A 23,049-nucleotide genomic window follows, 5' to 3' on the forward strand; every position below is an offset into this window, starting at 1 on the left:
CTTTCGGAGGCCGAGACGGGCGGATCACGAGGTCAGGAGATCGAGACCATCCTGGTTAACACGGTGAAACCCTGTCTCTACTAAAAATACAAAAAATTAGCCGGGCATGGTGGCGGGTGCTTATAGTCCCAGCTACTCAGAAGGCTGAGGCAGGAGAATGGCGTGAACTGGCGAGATGGGGGTTGCAGTGAGCCAAGATGGCGCCCTTGCACTGCAGCCCAGGCGACAGCTCCATCTCAAAAAAAAGAAAAAGAAAATATCATCATACTTTGTTTTTTGAAGGTATTTTTGTTGGGTAGTATATTTGATGTTGAAAATATTTTTGCTGGGTAGTATATTCGATGTTTCCTTTGATCACTTTAATAATATTCCTCTATTGTTTTCTTACTTTGTTGTTTTGAAAATGTGGCTATCAGTTTTATTGCTGCTCCTTTGAAAGTTATGGCTTATTTCTTTTCTCTGGCTACTTTTACGATTTCCTTTTTGTTTTTGTTCTCTAGCAGTTTGACTGTGACATGCTTGAGTGTGGTTTGCTTTGTATTTATTCTGCTTGGGGTTTACAGAACATCTTGAACTGTGGCTTCCATCAGTTTTGGAAAATTTTCATCATTTCTTCAAATATTGTTTCTGTACTATTCTGTCTCTCCTCTCTTTCTAGGACTCCAGTTACACATATGTTAGATCTTTTTCCTCTGTCTCCTTTGCTTTTTTCTGTATTTTCTATCCCTGTTTCCATTTATCCTTCAGTCTTGCAGGTTCAGAGGAGATGACTTATCTCGTCTGTACCTATACATTGGGAACTGGACACTTACAGAAATGAGACTTTAATGGATAGAGGAGACACTAGAGAAGACTTGCCAGAAGGAGTTGAGCACTGCTTTGTGCATAGCACTGTGGTGGTTCCTGGGGCCTTCACACAGGGACTTTCAATCCACATCATTAAGGCAGAAGGGGAGAGAGGAGAAGGGGAGAGAGGAGAAGGGGAGAGAGGAGAAGGGGAGAGAGGAGAAGGGGAGAGAGGAGAAGGGGAGAGAGGAGAAGGGGAGAGAGGAAGACAGGAAACAAAAAGTAAAGAAATAGGAAGCAATAATACTATTTGATTCTGTGTAGAAAGGATTTTGAAATTTGACCTGTGAAAACAAGGAGATGCTCATATGAGAAAAAGCATGTCAGTGGGCCAGGAATGAAGAGTAGAGGGAATGGACCCTTGGGTATTCTATTATTTTTAAAAGGTAAAAGGTTAGGGTGTCCCTTACTCCCAGAAAAAGACTTTGCTTTTAAATATAGTTTATGAGACTCCATTGGGTTTCCTAAGAGGTAAGGTAACTCTCTTATGCTAGAAAACGGGCATTGCTTAGGCTGTTGGCTCTTGTTGCTTAATTTCCCAAAGATGCCAGTACCCTTTGGATACTGTTAATACACCAGCAGCAAAGCTCTCTCTGGTACCATTGTGCCCCATCCCCCCAAACTTTTGTGTCCCTCATCTCAGTGGTAAAATTTAAAACAAACATTGGGTGAACGGGCTTGGGGTGGTTATTTTTTAAATTTTGCATGTGAGGACATTTAAAACAAAGCAGCACCATTTTATACCATCACTTTATCTTTTCAAAAGGACATTTTAACAGTGCAAAAGTATAAAGGACATGCTTCAAGATAGAGGATAATAAATGGAATGACTTAGTTTTGTGAAAGACTCACGATATCATTTGGTTTCTGGACACCATTCAAGACCTGGCTGTAGCTTGCCATGGCCTTCAGAGCCATCCCACAGCAGCGATGCTGTTGGACCCTTTGGCTGGGTCCTCAGGACCCCCTGCAGCAGCACTGTTTGCTCTACCCTGCTGGCGTGATGCCCCTTTGTTGACAGGGCTGCATACAAGGCCAGCGAGGAGTGGCAGGCAGTGACGCCAGCATGATTTGCTGAGGGCACACGCCATGCTTCCTGCAGTGCCAGTGCTCTTCTGGGTCCACTTTGCAGCAAGATAGATGTGCTCTAGATCCAAGAGTTTTGCACCCTTGGCAGGGGCGTGGGAATGTGTTTCTTCCTTCTCAGGAGCCTTCTTGAAAAGGGGCTTTTCTGTGTATCTCAGGAGCTCTGTGTTGGAGATGAGGACGGTTCTTCTTCTCTCCTGTTACAGATGAGGAAGCTGAGCCAAGAAGAAGCGTATGGCCCAGGGCTGTATGGTTATTTGTGACATCCCTGGGACTAGAGCCCAGGCCTCTGTGGTGTGTGTGGAAGTCTGAGCCTGGCCAGGCTCTGTAATTAGGCCCCAGAGGGGTGGTAGGGCTTCCCCTCCCCTACCAGTCCAGTTCTGGGAACAGAGAGACAGATCCTGAGAACCCGTGAGAGCAGCCGCTAGGAACTCCTGTCCCCTTCCGGTGCACCTTCCTCCCATGCTGTGGGCTGCAGCTCCCCCCAGGCTCCCTGTCCTCCCTTGAGGCTGGGGGCAGCTGGAGGATACCAGGTGGTGATAGAGAAAGACTGAATCACTGGGGATTCAGGAACACCTTGAAGTGAAGGGAAGCCTCCTGGGCCGCTGCATTTTCTGTGGGGATTTCTTGTCTGTCAGACGAGGGTTGTTGGATGCCTTAGTAAAAGCTGGGCTTAGGGCAGCGCCTGGTTTGTAATTCGCTGCTGTTTATCCTTAGCTGTATCTTTACCCCTTGCTGGTAGAGAAATTCCCTCGAGCCCTTCTCTGTCAACAGGCCTAGTTTCTGGCAGGTAAAGCCAAAGCTCCAAGGAACTTTACTTACTCACCGCTGCCCTTAAGCACTTTTCACCCAGCCTGCTGGGAAGGGCCCTGTTTGTTGGAAGGTGTTTGACGTTTGGCATTTTTTAACCTCCTGGTGTCCATCTGGTCAGAAGCCGAGTGACTGCTCACGGGAGGGCTCTGTTTGGCTCTGATGACCTCCCAGAAGGACTTTTGGAAGGATGGGGCCTTGTGAGGGACTGGGGTCCAGAAGTCATAGGAGCAGCCTGTGTTCCTGCCTGGGGGAGAGCCTGCCCCTCCCTCCCCTGTCATTCTTTCACTGCATAACTTCTGTGAGAAACATGTCAGAAGCTTTCCTGGAACAGGCCAGGAGGGAAGCGAGGCTGCTGACAGTGGCTTTAGAGCCTGGAGCTTGTGCTTGGGCCGGTTGTCCTCCAGGACTTCCTTCCTGGCCATGTGGGCCAAGCCAGAGCGGGGGTGCTCTTAGAATGTGGATCTGAGCAGGGAGAGGTGTTGGGTGTCCTGAGGGCTGTGGGGGTGCCGAGTGGGGTCCCACAAGGACCCGGGGAGTCTCAGCTGAGGTGCTTATCTTCTGGATGCCTCCGATGCTGGCTGGTTCTGGTGGAGGGCAGAGGCTGGTCTGGGGTCCCGAGCAATGCGCTGAGCCTGGGGCGGGAGGGCCTCAGTTTATTCTGGGTTCACTGGTGCAGGAGCTCGTGAGGCCAAGGTCAGGGTTGCCGGCCAGCTAGACTGGTTTCTACCCCCTGGGGAGCCTGCCAGTGGAGCCTTTCTGTCCATCAGTGGGCAGTGCCTTGGCCTGGCACCTGGCTGGTCGGTCCTGAGGGACGTGTGGGGCCTGAGGCCTCCTCTGTGGAATGTTCTTTTGGTCATTTGTTTAATAACAGGTCCATGCCAGTGGAGAGCTGTGAGCCCAGAAGTGGCCAGAGAACAGTTTGAGGGGGGTCCTGATGGAGGGTGATGAGGGGGACACACCTTTGCCTGCAGAAGGAGGAGCTTAATGTGGCCCACCCTACAGCTGTGGCATCTCTGGTAACCTGTGGAGCCACCTGCCTCTCTTGTGGGCTTGTCTCTGGACTTGCTTCAGGCAGAGAAGAATCCAGACACAGACATTGGTGAAGGTCACTGCAGTGCGCAGGCTGGTGTTGCCGGTCTTCGTTTATTTTGCTAAGTCAGATTGTGTGCTGGAGTGCTGGTGGGGCAGAGGTGGGCAGGCATCAGGGAGTTAATGTTTAAGCTGGGACTCTGGCTCCCACCTAAGCCCAGGGCTTCCCACAGCGAGAGAAACAGCTGATGTACCTGCCAGGCATCCCTGTCCCAGCACAGCAGACATCTGTACCATGTGTGTGTCATCACTCCTGAGGGCCTGTAGGCTTGGCTTATCCTGCCCCATGCTGCCTGGTACGGAGCCGCCAGCCACACGGGGCCTTAGAAATGCGGCTGGTCCACAGTGGGATGTGCTGAGTATAAAACATATGTGGCGTTTACAGACTTCATGCATACACACAAGTGTAAAATATCTCTGATATTTATTTTGATTACTTGTTGAAATGATAACATTTTGGGTATATTAAGTAAATTATACTATTAGAATTCATTTTGCATGTTTCTTCTTGCCTTTTTCAATGTGGCTGCTAGAAAAGTTACAATTATATGTGTGGCTTGCCTTCTATTTCTTTTGTTCTGTGTCGGTCCAGCCTTTTTGAGTAGAGTCACCGGAACAACAGCAGCCACTTGTGTGGCCTTTGCGTGTGCCTGGCCTGGCGAGTGCTCTACTCACGCCCTCACGACAGCCTGTGAGGCAGGGGCTTCCCAGACAGCCGGGGACATGGAGGGTGCACTGTTGCCTAGGTGTGGGTAAAAATGTATTGCAAAAACATTTTTAAAAAAATTGAGTTATCTTCTTTTTATTTTTAAAATTTACTTTTCATTAAATTTTCAACAAGTTCTGTATTTTTCATAAAAGTCATGCGGGACTGCGGGGCTGCGGGGCTGCGATGTTGCGATGTTGCCCGTGTGCGGGGCTGCGGGGCTCTCCAAGGCTGGCTCATTGCGCGGCCATTCTGGTCTCAGCCCTGCCGGCCGTGGTCACCGTGCCCAGCCAGGTGCTCTTCACCCTCTCTCTGCTAACCCTTGCCTACCTTGGAAAGCCAGCTAGAGCTGGGTATAAAGGAAGAGAATACTGGCCCTGGGTGAGGTGTGGCATTAGTGGCACCTTCTGGGCTCCTGGGCAGGGGTCGGGGGTGGCTTTCTTGAGCAGCTGGGATCATTCATTGACTGATTTTTGGATAAATGAGGTGTTAGTGGGCTTCGATTCGGAAGATTGTGAAAGAGGATAAAGGGAAGACCTTGCATCCCACGGTCCTCGGATGTCAGTGTTTGCCAGCCCCGCAGAAGGGGCAGGGTGGGCGAGAGGACCTTCCATTCCCCAGCAGGGGCTCCGCCTGAGCCCCTTGTCCCCCTGGCTTGGATTAGGGAGAGCCGAAAGTGTTCTCACTCTCTCCACCAAGTGCTTTGTATGCCTGTGGCAGCACCTTTCCTGTTCCAGTGAATTAGGGAAGTCTAGGTGATTGGAGGCTCTTCAGACCTGAAGGGGGTGGTTGTGTTCTCAGGGTGCCCTGTGTGGTTGGGGTGACCTTAGTCTCCGGACCATCCCTGGTCCGTCTTCCCATTTGTACTGGGTCCTTCCCAAGTGCTTCCCAGCTGACATCACTTTGGAGTGTCCGTGTGCCCGTGAGCCTGTGGATTATCAAAGGTGATGGTGGGGGGTGGGGGATTCCTGAATCTTTTCCACTGGGAACACCTACTTCGAGCCAAATGTTCTCTTAAAACAACAGGTGGCATCTCCCACCTTGTTCCCCACTTTTCAAAATGCTGGTGTGGCAGCGAGGGCTCCTGGTGCAAGCGGTGTCTGTGTGGTGCTGCCCCAGGCCTTGTGGGTGGGTGGTGGCCCCAGCCCTGCATGAGCACTGAGTGCCTGCCCCCACCTCCTTGCAGGGCTGGCAGTGGGTCTTGGCTTTGGGGCACTGGCAGAGGTCGCCAAGAAGAGCCTGCGCTCCGAGGACCCCTCAGGTGAGCCGGACCCTTCAGTGGGAGGGGCAGGGTGGGCCCTGGGAGGGTTGAACCTGTCAGCCCCCAGCCCCGCCTGTGCTCTGGGAGTGTCAGCCAGCTGGGCCGCATTTGCATGGGGTTCCACGTAAGTCCCTTGGGTGATGAGGCTGTTCATACAGACGGATTGACCTGCTTTAGAGGGGGTGAGGCTGGAGGCCCTTCCTCCTCCTGGCCCAAAGTGGCCACTTAGCCCCTTGCTTTTGGCTGCATGCACACCCACACACCTTCTGCACACCCGGACACCTCCTTACACACCCCCTGCACACCCACCAAACACCTACACACCTGTTTACACACCCTCCATGCCCACTGAACACCCGCACACTTCCTTACCCTCCACACACCGGCCCACCTCCTTACATCCTCCACTCACCCACCTCATACCTGTACACCTCCTTACACACGCTCCACACACTGCACACCTGCACACCTCCTTATCCTCTACACACCCGCACACCTCCTTACTCTCCACACATCCACCTCACACCCTCCACACACCAATCGCACACCCTCCACACACCCACCTCACACCTGCACACCTTATGCACCCTCCACACACCCACACACCTCCTTACACACTACACACCCACCTCTCACCCACATACCTCCTTACCCTCCACACACCCAACTCCCACACACCTTACACACCCACCTCACACCTCCCACCCACACACCTCCTTACCCACCTCTCACCCACACACCTCCTTACACACCCACCTCTCACCCACACACCTCCTTACCCACCTCTCACCCACACACCTCCTTACCCACCTCTCACCCACACACCTCCTTACACACCCACCTCTCACCCACACACCTCCTTACCCACCTCTCACCCACACACCTCCTTACACACCCACCTCTCACCCACACACCTCCTTACCCACCTCTCACCCACACACCTCCTTACACACCCACCTCTCACCCACACACCTCCTTACACACCCACCTCTCACCCACACACCTCCTTACACACCCACCTCTCACCCACACACCTCCTTACACACCCACCTCTCACCCACACACCTCCTTACCCACCTCTCACCCACACACCTCCTTACCCACCTCTCACCCACACACCTCCTTACCCACCTCTCATCCACACACCTCCTTACTCTCCACACACCCAACTCCCACACACCTTACACACTCACCTCACACCTCCCACCCACACACCTCCTTACACACTACACACCCACCTCTCACCCACACACCTCCTTACCCTCCACACACCTTCTTACACACCCTCCACACACCCGCACACCTCCTTGTAAACCCACCTTTTGCTGCCGCCCTACTCTCTGGGGGTCCCTGTGGCCTGCTGGTCTGGCCGGGTCAGGTGTGGCTGGGGACGGGAGGTGTGCAGGCAGATCCTGAAGGCTGCTCCTCACCAGCCCAGTAACCTGGGGAGGCTGTAGCCTCTGCAGAGGCACCTCATCTCTGAAGTGAAGGTCATAGCCAGGGTCAGGCAGGTGGTCAGGTCAGGACACTCATCCCACTGAGGTTGGTGGCCCGCTGTGGCTGGACTCTCTGGAGAGGTTCTGCGGACGGACCACACTGAGGCTTCGGGGGTTCATGGCGCTGTGATGAGGAGTGGGGCACACTGAGCTTCTGCCGCCTTCTGCCTGTGAGCACCAGGCTGGGCGCCTCCTCAGGCCTCTTCAGGCATGGGGGCCGGGCCAGGTGGGTGCGAGGTCAGCCCAGCAGGGGCTTTCCTGTTAGTGGGGCCTGGGGTGTGGAGAGCAGCGCCAAGGGAGCCATCTGCTTGGTGGATTTTCCTAAACACATTGGGAGTTCTGGGCCAAGTCCCCTGGCCCCGGCCCATTCAGGGAATATCAGCTCATTCTGGTATCACTCCCTTCCACCCCCGCCTATGGGGACCCCCAGAGACACCCAGTGACTGGCCACACTGCGGTCCTCACAGCCCTGTCTGCCAGCCTGGGCTAGCCTCTGTTGGGGGCCCTGCCAGTCCCTGGACATCCCCCCTTCACCCACCAACGCTGCCTTCTGGGACGAGAGCACTAGTCCCTCCCACAGGCCCTGAGTCCTGGGGCACGGGCGGCATGCATGTCCTTGGAAGGGGCTGAGGACGGAGGGCTTAGCAAGGGTATTTTTAGCGCTAGTACTGAAACCCTCAGGGAAATGAAGCCTGGATTTCTCTGGAAGGAGAAGCCAGCCTTCCCCCACTGTCCTCTGCGGTCCTCTCCAAAGCTGGCTGTTCTCCAGACTACCTCATCCAAGCAGGGAAGAGGCCAGGCTGGCTCCACAGTTACACTTGGTGTTCTTTGTCAGGGACAGTGGTGACCCCAGGCTGGGGGTTAAGGGGCCCAGGCATCGGTAGCCCTGAGAGTGGGACCCGAGGCTTAGGCTGGAGTACGGTGGCCCTGAGCAGCCCCAAACTGTGCTCCAGTTTCCTGACCAGGCCCTGGCACCCTCTGGCCTGGAGGGTGCCGGCCACCCTGGCTGAGCTCTGCCCTGGAAGGTCCTTTCCTGAGCTGGGTGCACGCCGCCGTAGCCCTGGACCCATCCCCGTTTGCTAAGTCATTCTCACAGCCAGCCCTGCCTGGGCAGGGGACATGCCTCCAGCCTGTGGCGTTGACCAGTTTTGCCGATGGGCTACCTGGGAAAGCCCCGACTGGGCCAGGCACTGTCTGCATCTCTCAGGAGCACTGCCGCCAGCCTAGGCCTGCTCTGTGTGTCATGAGGAGATAGACTGTCCCTCCTCTGGCCTGGGGCAGTGGCCTCTCCTAAAGGTTTCCCTCTCTGCCCGCCCCTCCCCAGGGACCCAGGCCCAAGCCCCCAGCCCACAAGTACCACAGGGCTGGGGGCGGAGGGGACATTGACTGCCTTTCCTTTGGCGCCGGCATCTGCTGCTGCCTAAGGGAAGGGGGTGGCCCAGGGACCCTTCTGGGCCCAGCCCTCTTGGACTGGCTCTGCCCATGGGTCATAGCTCAGCCTCCCAGGGCAGCTCAGCCTCTTCCCCCAGAGACGTTAGGTCTCCCACCTTCCCAGGGCCCTTCCTGCTATCTGGGAGCCTGGAGTGAGCCTGGCCCCTTTCCATGTGGCTGCCTGCACAGGTGGGCAGATGCGGGTCTTCTCTGAGGCTCCTCTTCCGGGCTGCAGGGCCTCCGTTCTCAGGGCGGCTTGCCCCACCCTGGTTTCTCAGGGGCCAGGCTGCACCCGGCTCTGGGGCAGAGGGCAGTGGCACGGTCACCTCTCTCTTCTCCTGCTGGATACCTGGCTCCGTGTGCCACCCGAGTGCCATGCCAGGCCTGAAGTGATTGGAGCTGAGGCAAGTGCTGGGTGCTGTGGGGGCCAGAGGGGAGGAAGCTGCACTGCGACCTCTTGGGGCTTGAGATCTAACTAGATTCACAGGACAGAAGGCAGGAGAAGGTGCGAATGTCACAAGGGCTGGAGACCTGGCGAAGAGGGGTGCTAAAGAGCTCAGGGAAGGTGGAAGGACTCGGAGCCCCAGATCTCTGCTCAGGCCTCTCTGTGCCTCTGGACAGGGGCACCTCCCTGTTTAGGCAGCACTGAGCTGATGGCCCAGGAGGGCATGGAAGCTAGAGGGGGCTCAGCCGCCCTGGGCCACACGGCTGCTGGCAGCTGACTTAGCCGGTCTTCTGCCGCTCCTGAGTCACGGCCCTCAGCCCTCCCACTGGTGGACTGGAAAAAGGCCACCTGCACCGTTGGGGTCACTGCATGCTCATGACTGTCCAGCTGGCTGCACTGAGCTGCAGGGGACCTCTGTGGGTGGAGGGGAGAGATGGGCACCCCTGGGCTGTGCTGCCCTTGGCCTGAGCACCCTTTCCTTGAGGACAGGCCTCTGGCTGCAGCCACTTGGCCCCATGTGCAAATGCACGCCGACCCCACAGGTGCAGCGGACCTTTGTGCAGTGCCCTGGGTGGGGGCGCACAGGGCAAAGGCTTGGCACCTCCTCACCTGGGGTCTCCCCTCCCATGCCCCTTCTAGCGACAGGCAGTACCATGGCCCTGCCACGGCCCACCAGGTACCCATGTGGAAGGGAGAGGCCCTGTGTGTGTGTGTGTGTGTGCACATTATGTAGGTGTGCATGCCTGTGTGTGTGTATTGGGAGGCGCTGGTGTAGGGCCTGGGGATGCACCTCACACAGGCTTGGGGAGGTGGACATGGAACAGTAGTTAGTTGTGTTGCTGGTTTTATGGATGCCTGGGAGGCAAGACACTGAGCCGCCATCTGTGTCAGGCTGGGTTTGCCATCCTACTCCCAGACCCCCCCGAGTGCCATGGTGACCCCTCTTGCCCGCCCACAGGGAAGAAGGCTGTGCTGGATTCCAGTCCTTTCCTGTCTGAGGCCAATGCAGAGCGTATCGTGCGCACGCTCTGCAAGGTGCGTGGTGCGGCACTCAAGCTGGGCCAGATGCTGAGCATCCAGGGTGAGTGGGCTCGGGGGCTGCTGCGCTGGGACTGCGTGGGCTGCTGTGGGGGTCAACTTCCAGGGCCGGGAGCAGTAGCCCCACCAAAGCTCAGTGGGCAAGATGTGGGCAGGCTGGGGAGAGATCTTAGAGGATAATAGGCCTGGTCTCCAGGTGAGTGGCTCTGGGTCCAAAGAAACATGGGAAAAAGAGCAGAGAGGAAAAATTGTTCTCTAGAGGCGGTCAGAACACAGGTCATTTCAACATTTTACTATATTTTATTTTCCAAATTTCTTTTGTAATTATGAAAAACTCTGCATGTTGCATGTAAAAAGCCCACCTTCTCAGGTCGCTGGGCTGAGGCTGGGGCTCTGGGGACACTGAGTGGCTGAGGGCATTTGTTGTAAGGGCTCCGGTCTTTCTGGCCTCACCTGTGCTCCTGGTGGGGAGTGTGTGGTGGCCGGGGCGTCCCAGAAGTGTGCCTGCCCAGCTCCTGGGCGAGCACTTTCATCCCCAGGTTGGCCCTGTGTCACTCTCCTGCCTTCCAGATGACGCCTTCATCAACCCCCACCTGGCTAAGATCTTTGAGCGGGTGCGGCAGAGCGCGGACTTCATGCCACTGAAGCAGATGATGGTGAGGAGCCAGGGACTCTGCCTGCCCTCTGGGTCCTCGGCCCCCACTGGGTGGAGGAGACAGACTTGGGGCTTCTCCAGGTGGCCCAGGCAGGATTGTGCTCAGAGCCCCTCCCTGGTCCTGCCCTCCAGAAAACTCTCAACAACGACCTGGGCCCCAGCTGGCGGGACAAGCTGGAGTACTTCGAGGAGCGGCCCTTCGCCGCTGCGTCCATCGGACAGGTGCACTTGGCCCGCATGAAGGGCGGCCGCGAGGTGGCCATGAAGATCCAGGTAGGCAGCCTGGTGCGCAGTGCCTGTCCCCATGGGGGCTGCAGGGGGCAGAGCTGGGGCCTGGCTCATGAGTGCCTCTGCACCCCACGTCCCACAGGGCACTCTCTCTCCTGGTAGGGCCATATGTGGTGTCCTCTGGCCCCAGTGCCTGGTTGGCACCAGAAGCTTGGGAAGTATTTGCTAAATGAGTGGCTTTGGGGGCACGGAGGGGCTCCCAGCAAGCTTGGTTTGGGATGTGCAGGGACAGGGGACAATTGATTGCTTTTGGGGCCGGAGCTGGTGGGAGGGTGGCCCTGAGATGTTCCCGGGGGTGAGGCGAGGCAGGAGTAGAAGGTGGATGACAAGGCTGTGATGGGGTCCAAGGATTACAGCAGCATGGCTGGGTCTTAGCTCTGGTCCTCCAGGGTGTGGGCTGGGGCCAGGACACAGCTGGGAAGCCAGTGGGGGTTAGGGGAGTGCCCCAGGCAGGGCCACCCATCTCCCTGGGCTAACTCCTCTGCCCTGCCAATACTCCGCAGTACCCTGGCGTGGCCCAGAGCATCAACAGTGATGTCAACAACCTCATGGCCGTGCTGAACATGAGCAACATGCTTCCAGAAGGTCTGAGGCTAGGTGGTTGGGTCAAGGGCAGGAGGGGGTGGCAGGCATCTGCGTCAGGTTCTGGGGCCAGAGGGGGCCTCCCTGCAGAGCCCCCTTCCTCGCTGATGCCCTCCTCTCCGGCCCAGGCCTGTTCCCCGAGCACCTGATCGACGTGCTGAGGCGGGAGCTGGCCCTGGAGTGTGACTACCAGCGGGAGGCCGCCTGTGCCCGCAAGTTCAGGTGTGGCCCCTGCCCGGGCCCCTTGCGTGTTGCCACCAGGGAGGCAGAAGGGACCATGTTCAGCAGCTGGTGAAGGCCTCTCTGGCTCTGAGGGGCAGAGGGCTGGGGTTGCAGCCTGGGCCGAGGCCACATCCTGCCTGGGGTGGAGGGCCCTCTGCCTGGTGGGGTGTGTGTGAGGGGGTGATGTGGAGGGCCTGTGGCTAGGGCGTGACCTCCTGCCCCTACCCAGGGACCTGCTGAAGGGCCACCCATTCTTCTATGTGCCTGAGATCGTGGATGAGCTCTGCAGCCCGCATGTGCTGACCACAGAGCTTGTGTCCGGCTTCCCCCTGGACCAGGCCGAAGGGCTCAGCCAGGAGATTCGGAACGAGGTGCGTCTGCGCCAGCAGACAGGTGGGGCCGGGGTGGCCCTGCTGTGTGGCTGTTTGGTGACCTAATGGTGTTAGCCGGGGACTTGGAGCCCTGAGGTGCTCCCTGGGGGTGAGTGGCGTTGAAGTAGCACCAGTGGGATTTAGGGGGACACAGGGGAGCTGCTGCCTTCCCTGGCCCAAGTGACACTGAGAATCAAACAGTCCCACAGGGTACGGTGGGTAAAACAGGAGGCAGGGGCTTCTCTGGCCCCAGTCACCCAGGGCACCAGGCAGTGTGGTGCCGCCTGATACAGGCCCTTCACGCTGTCCACAGATCTGCTACAACATCCTGGTTCTGTGCTTGAGGGAGCTGTTCGAGTTCCACTTCATGCAAACAGATCCCAACTGGTCCAACTTCTTCTATGACCCGCAGCAGCACAAGGTGAGCCCCAGGGTGGGGGCACCCGCAGCCAGGCCTGAGACCTTCTCTGAATGGGGCGCGTGAGGCCCTGGCCTGCCCCTTGTCCTGGGAAAGTCAGCAGAGAGCTCAGGGCTCCGGGAGTGGGGATCCTCACCACCCTTTGTTGTACCCCCTTCCTGGCCCCACACCTGCACCATGGAGCAGCGGGGCCAAACTTCTCCTGGTGTCTCTGTCCCCAGGTGGCTCTTTTGGATTTTGGGGCAACGCGGGAATATGACAGATCCTTCACCGACCTCTACATTCAGGTAACAGGAGAGGGGCCCTGGCCTTGGTCCATGTTTTTCTGAGGCTGGGACAGGATGCTGGGGGACTTGGGGCGGGGAGAATGACTGGGTTCCTGCCCTTGTGTCCCCAACTGTGCTGCCTGCCCCTCAGGTCTGGTGACAGCGGGCATTTAGGCTGACAGCTGCCAGGCGTGTCACTGCACTGGCCGGGGGCCTTGTGCAGGGAGAGGATGAGGGTAGGGTGGGCCTGAGTGTGGCACTTGGCTCCCTGGGATGTCGGGAGCTTTTCTTTCCATGCTGCCCACGGGTCCCCTCCTGTGCCTCTCCCCAGATCATCAGGGCTGCTGCCGACAGGGACAGGGAGACTGTGCGGGCAAAATCCATAGAGATGAAGTTCCTCACCGGCTACGAGGTTAAGGTGAGCAGGGTTGCGGGGGATCCCCGGGACCTGCCGACCCAGGGCCCAGCTCCCTGTGTAGGAATGGATGAAAGCACAGCGGGCAGCTGCCCTCAAGGGGCCCCCAGAGCCTGGGCCTCCTTGGGCATGGTCTGAAAGCTGGGGCCTGCCCCGGCCCATGCCGCCATGCTGTGCGTGAGATTTTCCGAGTGGTTCAGTGAGTTGGGGACTCAGGGGACTTGTCATGAAGCTCTTGTTTCTGCCTCTCACTCTCGCCCACTTATGGCTTGGGGTCAGGGCTTGATTGAGCCAACGTGCAGAGCAAGTGGGAAGGGAAGCCCCAGTCCTGCCCTCATCGAGCCTCCGTGGGGAGAGTCGGAAGAAGCCTCAGAAGCCTTTTAAATAAAGGCGAACGTCTGTGCTGGTGCCGCCCGAAGCCACCCACAAGGCGGCATTTTCCGCTTGCTGCTTGACAGTGGGGAAGGAGTTAAAGAAATCCAGGTCAAGCCTTGGGTTTGCCGTCTGGTAGGAGTGCCTTTTGAGGCATGTCAGGATCTCTGAGCCTCCCTTATCTCAGCTGCAAGCCCTCAGCGGGCAGCAGCTCCCTGCCACCTCTTCCGTATGGCCACTCGCACTGACTTGATTCCTGGCCCCCCATCCCTCTGACCACCTCAGGCTGTCCCTGGTGGCAGCTCTTCTCCCCTGCTCTGCTGCTGGCAGGTTCCTTAGGCTGCTAGTTCCTGTGGGCAGACACAGCCGCTGGATGTGTCTTGGGTGGACTCTGGCAGACTCAGACACGCATGGTGGGAGGCCCTGCCAGCTCAGGCCCGCGGACTCTGTTCTTTTTGGCCAGAACAGTGTTTTGTTAAAACTTGGAATGAGTGCCACGAGGAGGGACGCATCCTCTGCATTCTGCCACAGGCCCCACCACTCCCTTTTGTATTGCATCAGCCCAGTTCATGTTACCCTCGTGTTCCCGGCCCCTGTGGGTTTGAGTTTATGCCCATTACTGTGATGTAATCCAGTTTACAGCAGAGTTTTGAGTGAGAACTCAGCGCTCTGGGCACTGTGGGAGGAACCCAGGCTGGTGGAGGGCTCTGTTGTCTCGCCGCCATTTACCCTTCCTCTCCTGCCCCAGGTCATGGAAGACGCCCACTTGGATGCCATCCTCATCCTGGGGGAGGCCTTCGCCTCCGATGAGCCCTTTGATTTTGGCACCCAGAGCACCACCGAGAAGATCCACAACCTGATTCCTGTCATGCTGAGGCACCGTCTCGTCCCCCCACCCGAGGAGACCTACTCTCTGCACAGGAAGATGGGGGGCTCCTTCCTCATCTGTTCCAAGCTGAAGGCCCGGTTCCCCTGCAAGGCCATGTTCGAGGAGGCCTACAGCAACTACTGCAGGAGGCAGGCCCAGCAGTAGGGCTGCGGGCCACGCCCGGGCCGGCTCCAAGGGAACTCTCTCCTTCAGACAGGCCAAAAACCAGTAGGGAGGTGGTGGTGATGCTCTTTTTAACTCCTTTGCCCAATAAGAGGGGGTGGCTGCCTGGAGCCCCATAGCCAGTGTTTCCCACGGTTTCTGTTGCTAAATGGTTGTAGGGTGAGAAGTGCAAGAATGAAGATGAAGACCACTGCTCGGTCAGTCTGCCTCTGAGTGTCCTCTCAAATAAGTAGATGAAGATGAAAGGGCAACTTTGTTTTCTTTTTCCTGACATGAATGTTAAGCAGAAGGGAGAGTCCTTACTCCCTTCCAACCTCTGTTCCAGTGCAAAACCCAGAAACATGAACACGGATACAATTGTGGGATTTCATTATCTGTGTAGTAGGGGTGTGTGTATGTGTTTCTAGAGTGAGATTTGTGTTTTCTGCCCTTTTCCTCTCCAGCCGATGGGCTGGAGCTGGGAGAGGTGCTGATGTAACAGTGCCAACAAGTGCTCCTTAAGCCTGTGAGGCCCAGGCCTGTAGGGCTGGCTCTCATCTTTGACAGCTGAATGTTTCTGAAGAACTGCTGCCCCATGGTGAGGGTGGGAGCAGCAGAACAGGGAATGCCAGACACAGGCTGGCTGCTGCTGGAAAGTGGGGTGGGACTTCCTTCCTCGGTCTGGAGAGGCACAGGTGTCACCAGTTCCAGCCAAAGGCTCCTCACAGGTTCTGTGAATTTTTGTACAAGTCTTGTAATGATCGAATCAACTTGTTGCAATTTAATAAAAATGCTCGTGGGAAGTGCTTTGGCGCGTGTACTTCTGTATTTGGCGTGTGTGTTCTGTATTCTGGAGAATGATGACCCGTATCTTCTAGCTCGTGGTGGTGGTGGTTTCGTGACCTGATAGAGCAGGCTCAGTGTCACAGCCCATTTGCAAGGTTTGGGCCTGGTTCAGCGTGCGGCTCTTGGCCCCGAACCTGGAAGGCTCAGCCCCGTTCCCTGTAAGAAGGGTGGTGGGGGTGGTGGAGAACAGGAGGAGAGGCTGCAGTGTCACTGCCCCAGCCCCCAGCAGGCTGTACCACACTGCTGCAGCAGCTGTATCCGGTGATGGTGGCAACTGGGAGGACAGTGACACCTGCCCGCACGGCTGACTCCGGTCTGCATCACAGTGAGACGTCTCCTCTCTAGACATCAGCTGCAGTTGAGGACCACTTCCTGCAAAGTGGCTTTTCCTGGGGCCAGCTTGATTCCTAGGTAACAGGACACACTGGACACTGGGCTGGGGCCCTTCCTACAGACCTGTGAGCCATTGAAAGTGCAGCTGCAGACCACAGAGGCCCAAAAGAGGCTTTGAGAGGTACAGGCTTTCAGGGTTCTTAAAACGTAGTTTATGAAATTTGGGATTGCTGAGTAACAGACCCAGTGGGCTCCAGGACAGGATGGAGAGGTCCGGGTGGTGTCCGTGAGGCTGCCTGGCTAGCAGTGGTGCCCAGCACCACTGGCAGATCCCTGGCTGTAACTCTTGTGGCTCTCGTAAGGGTATTTGCTGTTATTTAGCGAACTCTGCAGCGCTCAGATCTGAAGCCAACGCCCTGCAGAGTAAACAGCAGGGGCAGAACCCAGGCCAGCCCCAGCCAGGGCTCTCACAGCATCTTCCTCTTAAACAAGCCAAACAAGTCAAGCAGCAGCATGCGGTGGGGGGAAGGGAAAGGAGAACAGAGAGCCAGCATTTGCTTCCCCAGGAACCACGACCGTAACTGCTGGGAGAGGAGGAATTGTCTTTTTTTTTTTTTTTGAGGCGGAGTCTTGCTGTGTCCCCCAGGCTGGAGTGCAGTGGTGATCTCGGCTCACTGCAAGCTCCGCCTCCCTGGTTCACGCCATTCTCCTGCCTCAGCCTCCTGAGTAGCTGGGACTACAGGCGCCCGCCACCTCGCCCGGCTAATCTTTTGTATTTTCAGTAGAGATGGAGTTTCACCGTGTTAGCCAGGATGGTCTCAATCTCCTGACCTCGTGATCTGGCTGCCTCGGCCTCCCAAAGTGCTGGGATTACAGGTGTGAGCCACCACACCGGGCTGAGAGGAGGGATTTTCTAAGGGAAATTGGAATACGGTTTGTGTGTCCTAAGTCTGACAGCCAGCTGAGGACTAGAGCCCTCCCTGTGAAGACAGTGGGGATCACTGGATTGCAAATTACTCTAATCCCCAAGCAAAGCTGGCTCTGAAGCTGGCCACACATACTTACTCTTTTGTACCTATTTTGATTTTTACTGTATTGTGATGCATGACTCCCCGTGCTCACCCATTCACACTGAGACATGGGGCATGAGAACATGGCAAATCATGGCTTGATTTTCCCAGGGTCTGTGTCTTCGTATCCTTAACATCTAAGTGAAGGGCTGGACACTGCATAACAAAAATAGTATTTGTTAATGTAGGCTTTAGTGGTTACTCATAAGGACAAAACACTGAGCCATAGGCTAGAAGTTAGATTCTGAGTGCTTTTCTACATTAACTCCTGACACTCCAAGTGAGTTTTTACAGAGGAAAAAAAAGAGGCCCAGAGGTTAAGTGGTAGAACCAGAATTTGGAACAAGACAGTCTGGTCTTACAGTCTACACTAATGGGACCAAACCAAGGGCTGGCAAACTATGATGGTCCAAGGGCCACATCTGGCCCAGTGCATTTTCCTATATTCCTATATACAGGAATATAATGCTGTATATATAGTTTACAGCATTATATTCTAACCAAAAAATGATCACGCCAGGTCATGCAAAACCATACAATATTACAACAGGAAAAACCCTAAAAAATTTATAAAATGAATGATACTACACTATCAAATAAAAAAGCAAGTCATTTTGTTTTCATATTTCAAGGTTGATTTGAGTCAGCTTCCCCTGGAACTGCATGGTGTCCTGTGTAGGGAGGTGCCCAGCGTGCTGCATTTTTGGTTTTGTAAGTTTTATTGGAGCACAGCCACTCTCGTTCATGTATGTAGCAGGCTAAGACTGTTTTGCACCGAAATGCCACAGCCGGGGGGCTGCAGCGAACTATATATACAGCCCACAAAGGCACAAGGATTTCCTAACTCGTCTTGGACAGAAAAGGGTTGCCAAGCCCTGTTCTAAAGCACTGCACAGCTGACATTATAGCAAACCAACGTAACAGTAACAGCCACAAGTGTCAATTCCAAGGGCCATTGGAACCGGAAGTGTTCTCTGAATAACTATTTAGCTGCCACCAGTTCAGGAGTTCCTTTAATGCCACCCCTGGACCTTCCCTGTAGGTTCTTAGATGCACCATTGTTAACTCCAGAAAAGCAGTAACAGTCAGTCTTGTTTAAGTGACACAAAATCAAACTCCTCCCACATTCACACTGTCCGGGCCACTCATGAAACCTCATGTAGCCAGAGCTTGGTCTTGTGGACTGAAGCAACAGCAACAGGGAAGTTCTGGCCAGAAGAGGGGAGTTGAAAGCTTCAGGAGAATTGAACATCATTCTTACTTGAGCTAAGGAAGACATTAAGAAAGTCCTAGATTAAACCACAGGGGCAAACTAACCCCATGTCCTTTTACCGTGTAAGGAAGCAGCCTGGATGAGGAGGGAAGCCAGCAGAAAGAAGAGAAGTGACACGCGGAGAGGTGGCACCTTTCTCTATTCCTCAGACTTTCAAGTGGGGGGAAAAAAGACAAAATACTCAATGCTAACAGTTCTCTGTTTTATTGCAATACAGCAAAGTCTGGTTAATATTAAGTGATATCAACATAAAATATTGGTGAGGAGTCTTTTGTGACATTTTTTACTATCCCACCTTAAATATTTCTGTGCAAAAGAATCCACATCATTGTTTGGTAGCAGAGGATCTCTTAGAAAGTTCCCTAAAACATTGAGGGCATAAAACCAAACAAAATAAAATAAGGATAGGCTAAAGCAGTATCTTTCCCCCTCCATACACATTTGTCAGCATTATATTCTAACCAAAAAATGATCACACCAGGCCATGCAAAACTGTACAATATTACAAGAAAAACCCTAAAAAATTTATAAAATGAATGATATTACACTATCAAATAAAAAGGCAAGTCATTTTGTTTTCATGAGATTTCAAGGTTGATTTGAGTCAGCTTCCCCCGGAACTGCATGGTGTCCTGCGTAGGGAGGCGCCCAGCGTGCTGCCAGTGCTGGGGGAGCCCGCACTCCTTATCTAGCAGGAGTGCACAGAGAACTCTGGACTTGAGTAACAAAGTCATAAGGAAAGAGGTTTCAAAATGGGCTCAATGAAATGCAGCTCATCTAGTTCAGGACTGGGCCAGAGAGAGAGGGGAGTGGAGTGCCCAATTCATTCCTATTGTGCTCACTGGATGTGGGCTACGGCAAAGTCTGCTCTGAGCGCCCCTCTGTCTAGACTGGATGGGGAGCCTTAGGCTTGGCAAGGCCTACCTGCTGGGAGACTGCAGTGGTTGTGATCCCGGTCAAAGGCGGCAAATGGCCCTGCTGCGTCAGTGGTTTTGACGTCTGCTCACCCCTGCTCTGGCTTTTCCTTAATGATACCTGAGATGCCACATAAATGTAACCAGTCTTTCTCAGAAATAGATGTGGCCACTAAGTAACAAAATGACATAATTCTAACCTATGGAAGGAGAGGCTGAGAGCCAGCCGGGAATGATAGATTGTTGCTGTAAACATGACAGGAATTTCAGATTCTCCCCTGAAGTGTGGGCACAATAATTGGCTGGAAAACCAAATAGATGGGCTCGTTTTAGTTGTATCTCATAGCCTGAAAGCTGTGCTCCCTGGGAAATAACAGAAATCACTAAGTGTGTTGGGGGTGTCTATAAATACATATGTAATAACAAAAAATGTAAGATCTACTTTAGCAATAATTTGACAAGGAGCAAGACTTTTGTTTTTGGCAAAAATAAATAATATATATGTATGTAATTTTAAACACCCAAAGCACAAAACATGATTAGTCAGAATTCAAGGGTAGATAACTTGGCTGGACATAGATAGCACCAAATACTAACACAGATAGACTATCTCAGAAATGCCTCTGAATGTATTTTTTTCTATTGAGAAACAAGTGTCTGCTGCCATATACATTTTTAAAATGTCCTGAATGAAAACAAAGGATGTCTTCAGATAGTAATAAAATACTTTACCTGTGAGCTTTGCTACTGACTCCTCTGAATGGTCATTATGTTTTTTTCCCCTGAACTCACTCCTTGTCTTTTCACATCATTCTTCTCAGAAGCTTCTGGAGGTAACAGGCTTCATATTTAAGGGTGGGATAAACCCAGTAGGATGACCATTATTTTGGGAAAACCCTCCCCAAAACTATTACCCCTGGCAGTGTTTCTCCCCTAAAGCCCAGGTTTTAGAATCTACACACATTTGGGACTGCTCTATTATGACTGATGAGATGACTTGCCATTGCAGTGGAAAAATCAAAGAGCGCCGTGGTGCAATCCATGGAGTGAATATGGACAATCCGCCCAGTTAGCCTGGCAACCAAGACAAGCCTCAGTAGTTCTCTCTCATCTGCCCTGTTGGGAGGTGGAAGGGTATGACCCATTGCAGTAGAGCCTAGACTTTAGGTAGGGTTATATTTTGATCCTAAAAGCATCCTTTGGAAAATAAGCACCTATAGGCAACAACAATTCACAATTACTTGTCAAAGCTACAAACTAATGGCTTATGTCAATAAGCCATTTATCCTGTTAATCTCAGCTTGGGATGGCCTCCTCCCTGCCTGAGAAGAGAAGAGAGAGAGGAGAAGTCAAGGGGAAAGGGAAGAGGAGGATGGGGAGGGTGGGGAGAGTGAGAAGGAGAGGAGGGGAGGGTGGGGAGAGTGGGGAGGAGAGGGGGAGAGTGGGGAGGAGAGGAGGGCAGGGTGAACAGAAGGGGTGCGAGCTGGTCACGAGCACCAGGCAGGGGGCCGGCTGGCTGACTCCCTTCTCTCACGTGGAGTGCTGAAGACAAGGATCTACCTAGTCATATGACAATGATCCAATTAAAGGGCCGACCCTTGGTATTCAGGTGACAAAAGTATTTTTATACTTCATTCTAAAAAGCAGAAAGATTTGGGAGATTAGAACTGTGCTGTGAATTACACCCATCCAAAACAAAATATAATCAAATCTGAGCTGGCACCAAACTCAGAATGTTTAAATGTCAAAGCTGTTATGTGAAAATTCCCAATTATAGGTGCTTGCAATGGAATCCCTAGCAGGATCCTTTCTTCCCTCACTGCATCTCAGAACCTTCTCCACACAGCAGCATCACCTGGAAACAGCTTCAGCTCCCTGCACATGCCACAGGCCAGCATGGGCTACTGCCAGTGTCACAGAGGTGGAGTCACAGACAGCAGCAGTGAAATGATGGCCTTAAACACTGCAACTCAGGTTAGCAACTGCAGGAAAACTTTCTTCATTTTCACTGAATTTTAAAGAGAGAATCCTGTCTCTCTCAGAGAAACTTAGGCGAAAAGTAAAAGAGAGGCAAAATCTCTTTCCTTCCATGAGATATTTTTATTTTTATCTCTTTCTCTACTCATGTGCTTAACTAGTGAAATGACTCTGTAGAAATAGATCATTCTGATTCTGCATCTCATTTCCTTATGGCAACTACAACAGGAGGAATCCAGCTGAAAATGCCACTAACCCCACAATCCAGCACCTGAGAGGAGGCCAGTCCGAGCCCCGTGCTGGGCTCATTCTGGCCTGTGCACTGGGGTTGTATTGTCCATTTTCCACTGGCTATGGGAATAATATTTGGTTAAGGCTCTTCAAGCCCTTGCTTTTGAGGTTTTACATTATTTGGTAATGAAAGCCTTTTTTTCTTCCTTTCCCAGGCTTATCTGAAGAAGCTCATGCCCACCCTCAACAAAACAGACTCCTCCTTGGGAACCGTCTCCAGCCCTGGGACAGACACCTCACTGTAACTTAGGGAGGGACAGGATGAGACCAGGAAGAAAAGCATTTTTAGAAACTATTTTCTGGACCTTCAGAAGCTACAACACTCCTTGCACCCTTTCAGATGGAAGGGATCAGAGGTGACAGAATCATATATTTCTACATTTATCTGCAGAAGATAAAAATACAATAAAAAGTGAGAAGTGTTCAAATTCTACCACTAGGAAAAGAAACACCTCGGGTGGAGATGAGTTAGCCTGCTGCTGCTGCTGCTGCTGCTGAAGTGGCTTCAGATGTTAAAGCTCTGGTGCCAGGGCACACTCCAGACCAGCAAAACCAGGCTCTGCAAATGTTTTCCAAAGCTCCCCGAGTGACAGGAGCCTACGACCAGTTTGAGGACAGGGCAATAAAGGGAACTCTGATTTCTCTCGCTCTGCCTCTAAAAATGTGAGCTTGAGGCCTTTCCACCCTTTACATTACTTAGCTGGGAAACAGACAAGAAACAACGTATTTTTTAAATTAAATCATCTCTCTTATATATGCATCCATCTTTTGTTGAATACAAGAGGCTCCTTTTAAATATATACTTTTAGTACTTCTACATTTATGTATTCATTTAAACTCTGTATTGTAGTAAAATATGCATTGTTTTAATTCATAAGGATTTCCTGGCAACAATCAGGTTGACACTCACTGTGGTTGCCGATTAAGAGCTTAGTGAGCCACTCCAGGGACGGATTCTCCCTTCTGGATGCGGAGAATCCCATGAGCTATTTTAGGACTATAATGAGACTCTACTGTGAAAGCAAAATCTGTCTAATCTTATTCTTATCACTTACATTTGTGTAATCTATTTAAGCTACCTTTGGGAGTAGGGGCAAAATGTTACTGAAAGCAACTCTAAGTGCATGGAATGAAATCAACGTTAATCTAAGCTGCTATGGAAAGTCTGTCTTTGTTGTTGCTGTTAGGCTAGGGGCGTGGATCTGAGAGTCATGTCGTCAGAACTCCTGAATCCCTGTCCTGCTACTGCTGCCAGCCCCTGGTGGCTTTCAGGCTGAGGTGGAGGGAAAAGATGAAAGTGAGAAGAGGCGAGTGGCAGGGAGCGGAGAGCGAGAAGTCTCAGTGCTGAGGCAGCTCATGGGTCCCAGCTCCCGCGGTCAGTGCTCTCCAGGGAGAGGCTCTTGGTCTTTCGGGGTGAAACTGGGCTTGGGGGGCTGCTTAGGTTGGAACTGTTGGAAGCTGTGGAATGCCTCGGAGAGTCAGAGTCCTGTAAGGCCCAAAGTAAAACAATGAGAA

The 23,049-nt window shown here is 53.4% G+C and overlaps 2 protein-coding genes across 16 annotated transcripts in view; one reads left to right on the top strand and one right to left on the bottom strand.

Moving 5' to 3' along the window:
- Positions 1-15,637, top strand: part of COQ8A (coenzyme Q8A) — a 45,992-nt gene extending 30,355 nt beyond the window's left edge. For 4 of the 5 annotated variants that reach the window (XM_028831060.2, XM_015114338.3, XM_077943754.1 and 1 more), the window contains exons 5-15: positions 5,727-5,801; positions 10,132-10,254; positions 10,782-10,867; positions 10,999-11,139; positions 11,658-11,739; positions 11,865-11,958; positions 12,188-12,329; positions 12,643-12,750; positions 12,969-13,034; positions 13,345-13,431; positions 14,549-15,637. In XM_028831060.2, the coding sequence (XP_028686893.1) occupies positions 5,727-5,801; positions 10,132-10,254; positions 10,782-10,867; positions 10,999-11,139; positions 11,658-11,739; positions 11,865-11,958; positions 12,188-12,329; positions 12,643-12,750; positions 12,969-13,034; positions 13,345-13,431; positions 14,549-14,833 (1,289 nt within the window). In that variant the 3' untranslated portion in view covers positions 14,834-15,637. 5 annotated transcript variants of the gene reach the window in all.
- A 2,903-nt stretch (positions 15,638-18,540) lies between these two features.
- Positions 18,541-23,049, bottom strand: part of CDC42BPA (CDC42 binding protein kinase alpha) — a 328,744-nt gene continuing 324,235 nt past the window's right edge. For all 11 annotated transcript variants that reach the window (XM_028826295.2, XM_077938812.1, XM_077938809.1 and 8 more), the window contains one exon: positions 18,541-23,020. In XM_028826295.2, coding sequence (XP_028682128.1) covers positions 22,889-23,020 — 132 coding nt within the window. In that variant the 3' untranslated portion in view covers positions 18,541-22,888. The remainder of the gene's footprint in view (positions 23,021-23,049) is intronic.

This window comes from Macaca mulatta, chromosome 1 (assembly GCF_049350105.2).
Source record: "Macaca mulatta isolate MMU2019108-1 chromosome 1, T2T-MMU8v2.0, whole genome shotgun sequence".
In the NCBI taxonomy this organism is placed as follows: domain Eukaryota; kingdom Metazoa; phylum Chordata; class Mammalia; order Primates; family Cercopithecidae; genus Macaca; species Macaca mulatta.